This window comes from Ylistrum balloti, unplaced genomic scaffold (assembly GCF_031769215.1).
Source record: "Ylistrum balloti isolate Yb309-2 unplaced genomic scaffold, AGI_CSIRO_Ybal_v1 Utg370806, whole genome shotgun sequence".
Classification (NCBI taxonomy): Eukaryota; Metazoa; Mollusca; class Bivalvia; order Pectinida; family Pectinidae; genus Ylistrum; species Ylistrum balloti.
Window position 1 is genome coordinate 481,529 of NW_026782467.1, and position 17,096 is coordinate 498,624.

The 17,096-nt window shown below is 33.0% G+C and overlaps 1 protein-coding gene across 1 annotated transcript; it reads right to left on the reverse strand.

The window, feature by feature from the left end:
* Window positions 1-4,763: 4,763 nt before the first annotated feature.
* On the reverse strand, window positions 4,764-16,708 carry LOC132558657 (condensin complex subunit 2-like). The gene is made up of 16 exons (XM_060223254.1): window positions 16,464-16,708; window positions 16,044-16,128; window positions 15,657-15,743; window positions 15,104-15,236; window positions 14,289-14,431; window positions 13,775-13,964; window positions 12,815-12,894; window positions 12,117-12,261; window positions 11,661-11,766; window positions 10,905-11,032; window positions 9,357-9,583; window positions 8,777-8,881; window positions 8,138-8,308; window positions 7,727-7,828; window positions 5,554-5,751; window positions 4,764-4,826 (listed from the first exon to the last, which is right to left on the reverse strand). The coding sequence occupies exons 1-16, from the start codon at window positions 16,706-16,708 to the stop codon at window positions 4,764-4,766; spliced, it is 2,208 nt and encodes a 735-aa protein (XP_060079237.1).
* Window positions 16,709-17,096: the final 388 nt, after the last annotated feature.

Consider the following 17,096-nt stretch of genomic DNA (forward strand, 5'->3'; position numbering starts at 1 on the left):
CTTAGTAAAGCATCACAGAAAAACAGCTTAAATGAAACTTTATTTGTACAACAAGAATGAATACTGAATTTTGTTTTCCTTCTTTGGCTCTCCATATTGATTTGCTGTACTTCAGTTATTTCGTCATTCACTAAAGTTCTTTATAGATAAGATTACTGGTGTAGTAATATTTTTCCTAATGTAGTAATACTGGAATATCATTGCCCTAACTATTGATATTAACAAGTATATTAATTTCTTTGAGATTTGAACCGAGGCATTTTTCCAGATACAGGAGTACACTTCTGATTTAAACATAATTGAATTTTACGTAGACCAATGCAATCACACAAAACACAAGTCTCTGGAAAGATAGATAGTGTGTTGAGATATGGCACACCAATTAGTTCAGCAGGAATGAACAGCATACACATATAAGGATACTATGTTTTATTGATTGATTCCCAATGTATGTTTAGCAGTGCGACAGTCCCCCACCAAAACACTTTAAATAATTCTCAAAGGTATCTAGTTGTAGCATTGAATAGAAAGCATTACATTGATTACGTTAGAGAGAGATCCTGGTGCTCCCAAATACTTTCTTAGTTTGATAATCTTACTTCTTTTTCCTTGGTATCAGATGTATAGGCATTGATGTTGATAGTTGATTGATAATTGTTCAAATACAAATTGCTGCTGTTAGCCATTTTGAAATTTTAATCACCGTCACTATGTTATGCACAACATGTACTCAGAATGTTAAATAATTCCAATTCATGTTTCAAGGCAACACTAAGGTTCATCAGTCTAACATGAATAAAATTGGCTGTCGGGACCATCTTAAAAATACAGCAAAAATCAAAATATGGCATGCACAACTCGGTCTCATTGAGATCCAAAATAAAAGTGCTGTAAAATGATGATAGAGAGACTAGATAATGGACCGCAGATGAGAAGTGATTTGTCGTCCTCTGAACATGGTGGGTAAAATGATAATCAGGAGTGTCACTTGTGTTACTATAGGATGTGTATTATAGGTATAAAAAACAAAGATAAATTCTAGTACCGTACATGTATTTATATTTTCTGATGTACAATCTGTTCATAAACAAAACACAATCCATACACTTTACTACTGACTTCACATGAATTTCACAACATCTGAAAATGAATTGTAAGATATATATATCAGTATTCATGGTAAAAAGAGAAAGCGCGTAAGGGGTGTTAGTGTAGGAGGAAACCATAATACCTGTGGAAAACCAAAGTGGTAAAGTAGGGGACCCCCTTACCTTTCAAGTCTATTCTGGGAATTGAACCCCAGACAGATGAAAGACATTACCACTGCCTGTCCCTCCCTAATTGTCATGTCTTCTACATATATATAAAGTGTATATATATTTTTTTTTACTATAATCATACAAGTACATGTGATATTAGACCTATTCACCTAGGCCAAAGAATACAAAAATCTACTCAGATGTAGAATTTCATATTAAAAATTATGATGTATATAGGCAATAAGTCCATTCATGGGTTCATTAAAAACATTAATATTGTGTCAAAGCAAGGTGATTACTAGATATCATTCCTAATTTGATGGGGAGTGTAACTCTAGGAGAAAGCAGGTGATTAATGTCCTGATGTCGATATAGCAAAGAGGAAACCTAAGGAATAATGATGTAGAAATGAAACAACACAGATCAAGTTCAAAACTATTTGAGGGAAAGAGGAATAAAGATTTAAAATGTAGATGGTATTGTCAAAGAGTTAATGAACCTCATTAAATCTGGAGACAAAGCTGAAATGATGAGAGTCTGATGATGAACTGGATCAACACAGAGGGCCAATGTTATTTATCCTTATTCATTTCATCTGGCAGAGGCATAAGAACACTCAGTGAAACCATCTATTATGATGTAAATGTTAAAACTACAATTTTACGCTCTGCCTTTCCTTTTATGGTAAAAACCATTTATTGCACAACATTCAACACAATAATTTATAAATGTCATTAGTACAGATATATTATACAACAGAGACATTGTCTAGGTATTAAGGGTGTTTACCAGGTATTATGTCAACATTACAGATATACATACATAAACAGACAGTTGTAGGAGAGAGAGGAATCATACAACAGAGACATTGTCTAGGTATTAAGGGTGTTTACCAGGTATTATGTCAACATTACAGATATACATACATAAACAGACAGTTGTAGGAGAGAGAGGAATCATACAACAGAGACATTGTCTAGGTATTAAGGGTGTTTACCAGGTATTATGTCAACATTACAGATATACATACATAAACAGACAGTTGTAGGAGAGAGAGGAATCATACAACAGAGACATTGTCTAGGTATTAAGGGTGTTTACCAGGTATTATGTCAACATTACAGATATACATACATAAACAGACAGTTGTAGGAGAGAGAGGAATCATACAACAGAGACATTGTCTAGGTATTAAGGGTGTTTACCAGGTATTATGTCAACATTACAGATATACATACATAAACAGACAGTTGTAGGAGAGAGAGGAATCATACAACAGAGACATTGTCTAGGTATTAAGGGTGTTTACCAGGTATTATGTCAACATTACAGATATACATACATAAACAGACAGTTGTAGGAGAGAGAGGAATCATACAGGACATAAATAATGTGACAAAACAAAATACCACAAGATGCTGACTGAAGTTTTTAATGATACTAATGTATCATTGGTACTCGCTAAGTTAATAACTAGGATATTACCTTCATTCATAATATATAACAAGAATATGTATACATTTGAGGGGACGTAACACAATATTCTCACATTATAACAATAGGTTGATTTATAAGCAATATCCATGCCAAATATAACATATCTTCAACACACACACTGAAAGGTGTCAACAGTAAAACAGATATCAACAATCAACACTGAAAGGTGTCAAATCAACACTGACAGGTGTCAATATCATCACTGACAGGTGTCAATATCAACATTGACAGGTATCACAATCAACGATGACAGATGTCATCAATCAATACTGACTAATATCAACAATCAACACTGACAGGTGTCAAAAACCACCACTAGCAATATTGACAGATATCTCAATAAACACTGACAGGTGTCGAAATCAACACTAACTGATGTTAACAATCAACACTGACAGGTATCAACAATCAACACTGACTGATGTCAACAACAAACACTGACTGATGTCAACAATCAACACTGACATATGTCTCAATAAACACTGACAGGTGTCAAAATCATAACTGACAGATGTCTCAATAAACACTGACAGGTGTCAAAATCATTACTGACAGATGTCTCAATAAACACTGACAGGTGTCAAAATCAACACTGACAGATGTCTCAATAAACACTGACAGGTGTCAAAATCATAACTGACAGATGTCTCAATAAACACTGACAGGTGTCAAAATCAACACTGACTGATGTCAACAATCAACACTGACAGGTTTCAACATCAACACTGACAGGTGTCAACAATCAATACTGACTGATGTCAACAATCAACACTGACAGATGTCAACATCAACACTGACAGATGTCAACATCAACACTGACAGGTGTCACAATCAACACTGACAGGTGTCAACAACAACACTAGCAACACTGCCTGATGTCAACAATCAACAAAGACTCATATCAACAATTAACACTGACATATGTCAACTACAATACTGATAGTCAACATCAACACTGACAGATGTCAACATCAACACTGACAGATGTCAACATCAACACTAAAAACACTGATTTATGTTTCAATCAACAGCAACAGGTGTCAGAATGAACACTGACAGATGTCTCAATCAACATTGACAGGTTTCTCAATCAACATTGATAAAAATCAACACTAAGCAGTATCAAAATCAACATTGACAGGTTTTGCAATCAACATCGACAGGTTTTGCAATCAACATTGACAGATATCAACAATAAATACCAAAATGCATTTAACATAGACATTGTGAAAGGGGGATAATTTCAAATTCTTACATAATAACATGACCACATAATAAATCAATTACACCCATTTAACATCCTTATTTGATATCTAACTTAATCGGAAAAATCTCTTTATGTGTTTTACACCATATGAATTTCAAGGTATTATTTCAATAACTTAAGGAGTAGCTTTCTTTTGATATTTCCTTTCAATAATAGAGATTCTAAAACCATTGATTTGATTCATAAATATTAAATTAGGTCTTTAACTTCGGAATAAAAGATGACTTTAATGTTTAAAACACGGACGTTAACATATCTTTACCACAGATATTATACAATTATTTACAATTTCAATCATAATTATTTTTTTTAACAACAGTATTTTATAAAAGGCATCCCTGATTAGTATCTGTTGTACCACATTTCTATTAAAACCTCACCTTCTTGTGCAACAACAATTTTCTGGTCAATACAGCTAAACTAATGTAATGATACATCAAAGTTATCTTGTAAATGAACACATGTAACAGTAATTTGTGATATCAGCTTGAATCATTTTTCAAACCAGCTTCTCCTTGTCACACTGTATTGCCTGAGACCAATGTTTCAGTAAATATAGCTGCCACATCAATTGAAACATGTCTGCAGTTGTTCAGTGATTTCTCAATAGCTGCTGGAGTTTCTTTGCTTACCATTATTTATATACTGACAGACTGACATTTCACTTTGAAGAACTCCTTGTCAGTTGGTAACACCAATATATATCATTAGAACAATTATCCAGCGGTAACAATACAATATCATATTCCCTGAGATATAACAAGATTGCCAAGGTCTTCATCCATTGAAATTATCTTCAGGCACTGAAATAGAGTGAAGTCAGAGAAATTCAATAAAGCAAATAATGTATTAGTTCTAACTAAAATTGACCTATCAGACATCGAAAGAATTTTTCTGTATTAGTTCTAACTAAAATTGACCTATCAGACAGCAAAAGAATTTTTCTGTATTAGTTCTAACTAAAATTGACCTATCAGACAGCAAAAGAATTTTTCTGTATTAGTTCTAACTAAAATTGACCTATCAGACATCAAAAGAATTTTTCTGTATTAGTTCTAACTAAAATTGACCTATCAGACATCAAAAGAATTTTTCTGTATTAGTTCTAACTAAAATTGACCTATCAGACAGCAAAAGAATTTTTCTGTATTAGTTCTAACTAAAATTGACCTATCAGACATCAAAAGAATTTTTCTGTATTAGTTCTAACTAAAATTGACCTATCAGACAGCAAAAGAATTTTTCTATGTGAAAAACTATAACTTAATACTGCTATGATATGAAATCTATAGGAACTGTCCACACAGGATATGGTTTATAACTATGAAAGAGGTGACAACGATACAAATATAGTGTACAATTCTGATTTGAAAAATGGACCAGGTGAATTAGTCTCTGTCTCTGAATTAGTGACTAGTATTCTATATATAGTAAGTGACCTTGACCTTTAAACATTTACTGCCAATATAATAGAGAATGCCATATCAATGACACTTGTACAACCAATGTAGATTTGTGTACTGCAGATACCTTTTCATTGGCGAGGTGAAGGAGACAGGCAAAGGCTATGGGGACACTGAGATTCTTGGCAGTCTGACTGGACACCTTGTCTGGGAGGATATTTAGCAAATCCTGGAAAGTACATGTGCCAGTCATTGCCACATCTGTGGAAGCACTTGTGTTCTCATTCACTTCAATTTTCTCTGCAGCTTCAGATTCCATGGGAGGCTAAAAAAGGCGATTGTAAATGATAATGGAGCAATTTTTTGAAAATAAATAAACTATTCTACACCATCTTTGGATGATCTTCACAAATCATCACAAGATTGTAAAATATTTCAACCATGACATTATCGGTAGTCTTTCAGATACCCACTGTCAAAACAATTGTCTACAAGACATTGAAAAGATTTTGTCAACAAAACTAAAAAAAATGTACCTATATAATGGAAAGCTTTCTGAGTCAATGTACAAAATGTTTCTGCAATATAAGGAGATCTATCATTCCTATACTCCACAAAAAAACATTACCGAAAATAATGAAAACAATTGCCTTTACTCCTTTTTCTGTTTTCTTTTGTTGTCTCCCTTGCAGAGTGATGCATCTTAATAAACAATTACCAGACACTAAACTTAACTTCAAATCCAAATAAAGCTGACTTGACAGTTCAATTAAAGGTTTCGCATTTTGATGAATTCAAGATGAAAAAAAAGGGCACTTACATTGTAATATTTTCTGTTGAACCTGTTAAACTATTGATTTAAAATATCTACCAACACTGCTGTTTTTATTTAACCTTTTCATCAGCCCATTTTCAGTGTCATGAATTAATAACAGCATCAAAACAGCTTTTTAAGACAAAGTTACTGTATATCAAAGGACAACTGACAATATGACAATGGTAAATTGTGATTACTTTGAATGTGTGTTTGTAGAAACCTAAAGTCAAAACCAATATGTAACATTAATCTTAAATTACCTTGTTTTCACAACAAGGCACAAAATCAATACACGGTGACATTTTTAAGACCATACAGAATAACATGTATGTTACTATAGTTGATGAAGAGTAGTTTAACACTCGTTTATAATTTGTCTTCCTGAAGACACTGTGTGCATATTGTGGCTTTTTAAGTAATTAAAAAACAATATGTATCATAAGTATTGGAACTTATCATATATCTTCCTCAAAACATTCAATTATTAGCCAGGAAAGGGTAAATATTTGATTGTAAAAGTTACAAGATAACACTTTTATCTTGATGAATATTAAAATAAATTTTATTCAGTGTCTCATTGCCTAGGTGTATAGTATTATGGTACAGGAAATCAAAACTCCTGCACATTCGGACCAGATTTTGCTTAATTTTGAAATAATGTATTGCAAACATCTTGGGGATCATGGTCCTAAAGCATGTGCTGTTAAATGAGGCCTCAGGCAACAGACAATGTTTTAGGTTTTTTACACTTTGAAAACAGGATATATGTGAAATTTATGGTTTTGGTGTTGGGTATTATTTAACAAAACTGTGATAGGACAGACCTAATCAATACCGTTAATGCTTGATATGTTGGTGAAAACTTATTTATTTGGGCATCACATCTTCTTTTAATTAATACCTTTTCTTAGATGACTTTGTAGTACGCTTTATTTCTGTGTATCTTTTTAATCAGACACATCAGATATTACTTCAAAGTATACTTATAATTGATCCTTGTATAATGTTTGACCAAAATCCATGGGAGAATGAAGTCGCTAAATGTTTAATTTGAATCCGTAGATGATTTTCTATATATAGCATTGTTGACCTTGGTCTTGACATCAGGTCCCTGAAACACAACCATGTCCAAAAAAGTATACTCATAATTGAACTTTGTTGCTAGGTGCATTACATTTAATCAGGACGGGATGAGACACAATAGGACGAGACACATCAGGACAGACATGGACATGTATGTCCCTCTCCTTCCTTTATGGAAGGGGCATAAAAAAGAATGATTACGACCAAACCACACCTTTTCATAACCATTTCCTGTTTACAGCGACTAGTCCCCTGGACAGCTGCTTGTCAGGTTCAAATCGTGACTAGTTCGCTGGATAGCTGCTTGTCAGGTTTGACGAAATTCACTCATAGATAATGTAAGTCATGAAGGAACTCTGTCCTAAACCTATTTAATCTAGGATCATGGAATTCCTCTTACCTTGACAATATCTTGTGTCATGATATTCCACATGGTTGACTTCAGTCTCTTAACATCCAGTTTCTTAGCTGTTTTGGCATAAGATATATCTATCTTTGCCACCTGTCATAGATAAACGTACTATCAATTATCTTAAAATGTATGTAGTGTAAAATTACAACTTAATGAACAGTGTAAACCAGAATGTATTCAAGCACTTGCATGATAGAAAAACTACTTTTGAAGATCTAAAAAAAGATCAAATATCTGTCTATAATTTTATTTGATCTTGTCAACCTCATAATCTTATGCCTGAATGTTATCAGCAAAGTTGATCCCTTTACTTTATGAGGTTGAGTCAGTGTTACTAGGTGAGGCAATGCCTTACCTTATGAGGTTGAGTCAGTGTTACTAGATGAGGCAATGCCTTACCTTATGAGGCTGGGCCACTAGTTTATCCCCTATCAGCATAGTTCCATCCAACGCTTGTTCCGCTTGAGATCCAAAGTCCTGAGATTCTTGTGACTGGCTAAACTCACTGCCCCCTGCTGTAAAGTCAAACTCACCCATATGGCTGTCGCCATCATCATCATCATTGTCTCCCTGTAATTTGTAGTTTCATATTTACAAAAGATCAGGTCTGAATCATCTGATATGTAATAGTCTAGTTATAGTGTGTGACAAGGTAGTACAAGACATTTCTGTTTAATGATTGGGAACAATAGCTGAGTGGTAAAGAGTGTGAGACTGAATCAACAAAAGAAATACTGTAGCTAAAAAACAACCTCACTTTATCAATGAAATCTCGCTAGTATTGTTCTTCTTATGATGATATCACATTAGCAAACTGTCTAGAAAGAAACTCCTGCATCCAAAATTGTTGGACTAGACAAGGATAATGAAACATTCACAACAAACAAAATCAAACCAAAAGGGAACAGATTGAAAAGGTGAGTACCTTAAATATCATTTCAGATATAGATAATCTACCAATAACAAGTAAATGTAACAATATATAAATGACCAGCGTCCATTCCAATTATAAATCAGTGTAGATTTCATCATGCTTACTTCTAAATCTCTCGGGCAGAAATTTTCTCTGTCATTCACATTTTCATAGTCGTAATTTTCTATAACATCATCCATACTATCAGTAGATGTGTTTTGTCGTTTAATCTGTAAATAAAATAAAAACTCATATCTATGTATCGTTACAAGAAAAAAAAAAACAAAAAACAAATATACAAAATCTGATACAGAGAATCTAACAAACCAAGCAGGAAATGATTTTTAGGGAACGAAACTAATCCAAAATTCAATTGTGAAAGAAAATTTATTATTTCTTAAAACTTCTTAGAATAATGCTAAAATAGGGTAATTTCTATATTTCGAAGCAAAGGGTAAACATTCTGTACAAAGCATAATAACCAAAAACAATATATAAAAGATGCTATTATTGTAAAAACAAATGAATGAAAACTGGCAAAAAGGATATAATCTAGAGAGTTATCCCTATATAACTAAACAATAATTTGACTAAATTAGACCTACCAATGGACATCATTTACATTGTACACCCTGCTCTAAGATAGATTCCTATCCAAACTAGCCATAGAATATCATCATTGATAAGATATAATGATAAACCTACCATAAGTTTGGGTTTCACAAACAGTTTGAAGAGTTTTTCTGTCTCATAGTGGAGGTATTTAGGGAGAGTTTTCTTGTTCTTGCTGTTCTTCGTCAATGTTGCCTTGGTAAGTGTGACAGATTTTGAAGGTTGAAAGCGCAATTCAACATCTATTTCCTCATCATAGTCGATCTTAAAAACAGGTTTCTTTGCCTTCTGTTGTTTATCTACTTTTCCCTTTAAAAGATCTGTTAATAATCAAATAAAATGGATTACCTAGTTATTTTCACATTGATTAAAATCAGACACAGGAAAAAAATGAGAGAGAAAAAAACATTTCAAATGTGACCTTGTTCAATCTTACTTACTATTATAAGTAATACCACAGTTTAAGAAACAAGCTGTTTGTAGACAGCTTAGCTCTCCTATAAATGAAAATTTTAAGCAAATTTCCCCAGATAATCAGACATACACACCTATATGTTAAATTCTTTTCATGTGATATCTATTTTCTGAGAAGTATGACACTAAAGAGAGATACTGAGATTTAAAAAATTCTATTCATTGCTACATTTACCCATTGCCGTATAATGTCTGGCCCAAGAAATATGAAAAATAGGGTTCAGCATCAATAGCAAATCTTATTAATGATTCAACTATTAATAATCAATAGCTCACTGACATTATAATTCAGAAGTGCTAAAAAATAAGCTAATCAAGAGGCCCCAGGGGCCTGCACTGCTCACCCGGTTATTCAACTAATCAGTTATTTAACAAAGAATTTCAAATATGACAAACAATTCTTTAAAATGATTTCCCTACTGGGACTGTGCCTTGTGGTCAAACAGATGTCAGATTTGCCATTCATAAAAACTGCTTCAGACCAAACTTGTACAATGTCCTTGTATGAAAAAAGGATTATAAATGTACATTTCCTCTGTTGGGTCCCACATCTCTGATGTCAGATTCCTAGTTGATACAAATTAGCTTCCTTTCAATTAGGTATACTTCAAACCAAATGTAGACAGAATCAAGGGCATTCCCATAGAATAACTTTAGAGGATTTCCACTATTTGGCCCCTTCCCACAGGGCTGAAACCTACCATTGGTACAAATTGATTTATCTTCACTCAAGCATGATTCAGACCAAATTTAGCCAACCTCCAGACATTTCAATAGAACAAGGATTTTAAAGAAATTTTTCTGTTTCCTCTATTTAACCCTATCCCTCTCACCCAAGATGGCCTAGAGCCACTGTTTATACTGTTGCTGATTTACATTCAGCCAAACATGTTTCAGCTTATAATGAGACAACACCCGAGACCAACCAATTCATACAAAATTGATTCCCCTTTTGAGAATCAATTCTTTGAATAGGTTATTTAAAAAATCTAACAACAGTTTTTCTCAACTACACATGTTATATTTCACATCAAGTTATTCCAAATATTCTATAAACTATGCAAATTACAGGTATTACAGGATATTATAACAATAAAAGACAAGTGATATCACTGACAGCTGGCTTTGTGCTTTCCCTTTATGCTACAGATTATTAAGTTTTCTGACCTCTGTTTACCGGTCCCTTCTTCCAGTGTTCTGGGCCAGCCCATGTCCTCAGTAACGTCTTATTGAAGAAGGAGTAGTCCGATGGCTCGGCTGCTAAAACTTGCATCAGAGTACCAGTTGATCCTTTCCTGTTGTAGAGTCAATAAATTGTTTTAAATCATCTGAGGACAAAGAGACCAGTAGTTCAGTATTCCTAACAAGTTTCTGGTATGTTGATTCAAAGCAGTTTTATCCAAATGATTCATTTCTAAATACAAATTTTACCTCAACTCTTGACCTTGAGATTTGAAAAGCAATTGTAATATGTACTGTATCATGTTTGAGTTTGATCCATCCCTTGAATGTTCTAATAGTATGAACCAACATGCAAAAGAGTTTAAACTGACCCGAGTGTTTTATCATATCTTAATTCATAGGTAATATATTTCATTTCAACTTTAAACTACAGGTAAGTACAACTCTATAGATCACAAGGTAGGGTGTATAGGACCTCTTCTGTATGTCTGCATTATTTTCTTACCAAATCAATAATATTTTTACAGCTTTTAAACTAATTTTTTAAAAAGTAGTTCCCCAAAATGGAAACCCTGCCCAGTTATCATACAGAAAATAATATGCAAACAAGAAACAATGTTAATATGATCAGTATAAGTTGCTTATTCAACCAACGTGAAAATGACTGGTGGCTAGGTGTGTAAAATGCCAACATCCACCAATCTATTACAACAAAACCATAAAACTATTTTTAATTCTTACGAAAGGTCTTTCATCACAGTGTCCATGAGTTGTGCAGCCTTGCCATCGCCTATAGTTATGCCTTGGTCTGCTGGCTCATCTCCATCACAGTGACTTGTGTCCGAGTCTAAAGATCATAAAACGTATTGTCAGATCAGGGTATCACTTCACTAGATGTTAACATAAGAGCTAATTGTGAACATGAAATTATCAAAATTCACAATGAAGTCAAGACATATAAATAAATCAGATGTCAAAAATGTCATCAACTAACAGCTTTGAAAACATCCAAAGCAATACAAATACCTTGTGATTCAATAATGAATGATGAGCAATAAAGATGGCAGAAAATGGACAAGTATTTTAACATTGATGAACAGACCTCAAGGAATTGTGCTGTCAAGGTGACACTATATTGAGGTGATAAAAGCTGTGTCAAGTTTACTTTAGGACTGTTACAAAGGTTACAATATTAACCAGCATTTCCGATGTCTTCCATGTCCAGACCACCCATGTCAGGGGGAAGGTCATCATTGTGGTCCTCATCCATGTCTGGTATGGGCTCAGCCTCCGCATTAATGTCAAATGCTGTGGCAGATGGGCCCGATGGCAAGATGGATGTCTAAGACAAATACGAAATATATCAATCAGCTTGCTTCTTAAGATTTCAATCTATTTCATTGATAACACATGTTATCATTATATATTCAACAACAGATAATACACAACAGAAAACATTATTTGGCTGTATATTTTATGGGGCTAATTCATTGTAGTTCTGGTCGAAACTAGTCATAGAATTTGATTTTGTGCAGAACTATCTTGTCAAAATTTTGGTGTGTGTGTATTGTTCATACAGTATAAACAACATCTTACATTTACACAGGTTATCATTCATGATATCTAGTTTCTTGCTACCTTTAACTTAATGGCAGCAAAGAAGAAAATATGAAATCCTTTTAGACTTAGAATTTTAAAAGGATATGCTCTGATTCAAATATTACATTTATGATATTCATTTATCAATGTGTCAAAAGATGTAGCATTTTTTAACCAAAATCAAATAGTTTTCTGAATAAATTTGTACAACCCAAAAGATTTTGGTTTTACTTTGAGATCCCTATTCCTTAAAGAAAGTCTTGTATACGAGAAATTTTGAAAACATTCCTCATTACCTCATTGGCATCATCCCAGTTGAAGGTTGAGAAGTTAGGACACATCTCTAGTGGTCCAAGGTCATGACCTTTAGCCAGATCTGTTAAAGAATACACAATGAATTACATGCTATTTTGTGTGTGATTGTTTTAGTATTGATATCTTTGTCCCAGTTAATTTGAAATTAAATATAACAGTAACATTCATAATATTTTATTACTGATTTCCATATTAAATTCTTAATGTGAACAAAGCTAATTCATAAAATGATTTCTAACAAGAACTTAATGGTATGAAAATACTTTCTAACTGATATTCTGATTGAAATAAAAGTAAAATTGATGTTTATACATTTAAGATCATAAAAATTTCATGAGTTTGACAGAATATCTAAATTTTCCACCATCATTTGAGTGAAATATGTTATTGAATGGGAAACCATTAATTTTTTTTTCATTACATTTTTAAAGATTCAAATTCAAACATGATATACATCGCATGTAAAAACAGAGAGTTCTTTAATTTCAGATCGTTTGACATTACGCTTGACGCCATTTTGAATAGGCTGGTTTACATGGTTTTCAACAATGTTATGCTGTTATATGGTCAAAATTGCTGACAAAATTTTCTTGTTATCAAATTTGAACAACAAAAATGTCCAAGGTAATGATTTGATGGAAAACCAAAGTATTCAACCTTCTCATTATCAAAACTGGAAAATTGGCAAATTTCAATGCAGTGACCAGAAATCAATCACCTCTGGATGGTTGAAACTATGAAAGTTATATAATTACTGAAAAAGTTGAAATTTCTTAAATCATCAGGGCAATGTTTTAAGTTTTTATCATATTGATAAATTTGTATAATATACTGGCAAGAATGCAATAATAACAAATCTTATTGTGATGTCTGACATTGTTTAAGGATCAGAATATGTATAGATATACACTACTGTAGACCGAACATGTTGAGTAAATTACCTATTATTTCACTGAGGTCGTTGGGCTGGTGTTGAGAACACTCTCCAATCTCTGAACAGGGCCCTATCAGTGTACCAGAGTCGAGGGCTAGGCTCTGTTGGTCATCAAAACAGCGTAAACTGTTGAGTAAAAGGCTGCTGATCCCACCTTCATCAAATGTAGCAGACATTATCTGGAACAGTGGATCTGCCTGAAAATAGAAAAAAAAAACTCCCAAATGAATCTTTGTAAACATTTTCATTTCAGGGATCAAAAATTACAAAAATATTGGAATCATGAACAGCATATCTGTTCTACTTTGGAGAGGAAAGAATAAGGCTGTGACAAACTGCATGCTTGTTATAGTAATAAGATATATACCAGTAAATGTTGAACTAAGTAAACTTTGAAATGTCACAACTTTTAATCATACAAATATTGCATTCTTAAACCAGAAAATATTAGATTCATAAACTTTTGTAAACTTGATCATTCCTTAAATGATTATTGATGTAGGAAACCTAACTTCTCATACCTTAGCTTCAAAATCCTTTTCCTTCATGTCAATGTTTTTAAGGTTGGATTCCACTGTGTTTTTCTTTCTCATCTTTTTCTTTTTCTTTTTGTTTTCATCTTCTGTACCCTGTTCACTGGGATCTGCGTTCGTATCATCCACATCTGTAAAATGTTGAATTGTCATTATTTTTTTTTCATTCAAAGCAGAAAAAACAACTACACATTGATAAAATTAAGCTTAAACAGCACTCCTTTTAGTTGGAAATTAATTGATATTCTAGACCGTAACAAATGATATGAGATATTTATTTCACATAATAAATGTTCCAGAATAAGAAATTTTCCTTAAATGAAAAAAAAAATGTCATTATTTCTAAACAAATTTTGAATATGCCAAAGAAATAGCTGTTAAAGTGTGTTTAAATTTAAGGAGACCATGTAATCTTATAAAACCTACTATACATCATGTATCTGCAGATTAACAGGTTAACTTTTGTTAGTTGTATTGAGATAATTAGATCATCCGACAGCAATCGCATAAGTACTCAACCTCTCACAAATCATACTAGAGTATTTAGGGTGTAAAGCAAATTTCACAGGTACTCAACCTCTCACAAATCATACCAGAGTATTTAGGGTGTTAAGCAAATCTCACAGGTACTCAACCTCTCAAAAATCATACCATAGTATTTAGGGTGTAAAGCAAATCTCACTGGTACTCAACATCTCACAAATCATACCTGAGTATTGTTGTATTATGTAACAATGAATGTTATGACTTCTAACATAACGTGATGATTTTTCCTGATATTTCAAGAGGGTTTGTTTGTGTACCTTGTTCATCACTTGGTTTGTTTTTGTCTGAGCTACGTCCGAGGCCAGACAAAACCTTGTAGGTCTCAGTATGGATGGCATCCACTCTACCAGCATAAATTTTGGCGCTAGCATCAAGTGTAGTACTGGCAACCTAGAATAACATACAATGTACAATGATCAGATTATCTTAACAGAACTGACTTCTAATTTCTCAAAATATATTAATGGTGTTTCTGCTACATCTATGTTTTGTTTTCTAATATTTGTTTTCATGAAAATTCCAAAAGAGAAACAAAACAGAAGGCAGTTGCTACACTCTACTGTACCAGTAACTTTTTACCTATATGGAACAGAACACTACCTTAATTAGCTGTTTTTTTTCAATGTGATGAACATAGTGTGTGACCAGTTTACCTGGACAGATCAGTTGTAAGAAATAACATCATTCTATAGTGTCGATAGTGTCCTGTATTATTAGGTCAAGGACATCAAAGAACATTTAAATGATTAATCATACAACACTACTTTTATTGAAATCAAAAAGAACAAATGAGTAAGCGGTTATACTTACCTGAAAGTTTTCCAGTTCCTTTTTCTTGAGTTGGTCAGACATGTAGTCAATGAGGTGAAGACCAAAGGCATTCTTTGATGTGATTTTCTGTGTAAAACAAACCCGGAAGGCATGTTACCAGTACTATACTCAAATGACTAGTCTTAACATTAAAGTTAAATGAAATTACATGTTAAAAATAAAGGTATCATACTTAAAATGTCACCAACACAACACTTTGAAGACTATCCAAATATTTATTTTGATTCTGAAATCAAAATTGTACTTTATCAATATGGAAGCAGAACTTAGTCAAGAAACATAAAGACACAATATTAACACATTTTCAAAACTAGTACATTTGTATTATATTAAAATCATCTTTAATAAAATTACGCAATATCTTACATTTTCCGCTGATAATTTGATGCAGTTGGCATAGTGCTCAGCTATTTGAGTGCTAGAAAGGCCATTTAAAGTCAATGATCTCCGTCTGGAAAAAAGGTCACCAATTTTGAAAAGTTTAATTATGTAGACATTCTGATCTGATATGTTATCAAAGTCTATCAATACACTGATATACATGTAAAAGGCTGATAGTCAGATCAATGGTATTTCAGTGGAAGATCTGAGAACTATGAATGGTAAGAAAAAACAACAACTCATTTAGTCATTGATCATTAATTGAATGATTTACAGGCAAAAAATTAATCTTCTAAAATCTCCAAAAAAATTGCATGATTATTGTAATTAAATATTGAGATTTTCCCCATATTTAGGAACATAGATCAATGTGTCACTATTGTATGCTGTATTTAAAAGACTGACTTGTCGACAGGTGATACAGGACTTTCCAGTGTCCTCTGTTGAAGCTGCATGACCCTTGACCTCCGTCTCTCCCTTTTTTCTGCTGCCTCATCATGTTCACTTGACAAAAGTGTACCTGAAGGACTTTTAAGACCCACATGGCTACGACTGGTAGAAGGGGATATTCCAGTTATATTAGAGAACATTGGTGTTCTATGGATATTTGGAGTTGTCAAAGGAGACAAAATGTCTCGCATTTCCGGCATGATTACCTGCAATTTATATGTACATGTGACCAATATGGCTTGCCATTGTAAACTAATACTAGTTTGCCATTTAAAAAAAAATTTAATAACTAGGTAAATATATGTGATTTATATCATTATGTACAAAATACAAGAAGATTTCCATTTTTAGTATTACAGTTACTTAGATTCCATGTCAAATTCCATGTTGGAATGCAATTTTTTGTCATTATGTTACTTTAGCATAAAGTCTATAAGATAAGGTATAACATTGATTTTTGACAGTTTAGGATGAACTAACACATAAAAAGCTGTGGGGGTGGGGTGGGGGGAATAAATGCATATATGTATTATTTTACATCTCGGTGTGCAATAAACCAAATCAATCATGAACACATGCAATGTTTTG

Coding starts and splice junctions, on each gene's coding strand:
- LOC132558657 (XM_060223254.1), bottom strand. CDS start 16,708: ATGCCGGAAATGCGAGACATTTTGTCTCCTTTGACAACTCCAAATATC. Junction 13,965..14,288: donor AAAAGGATTTTGAAGCTAAG/GTATGAGAAGTT, acceptor TTCTATTTTCAG/GCAGATCCACTGTTCCAGAT. Junction 8,309..8,776: donor TCTGCCCGAGAGATTTAGAA/GTAAGCATGATG, acceptor TACAAATTACAG/GGAGACAATGATGATGATGA.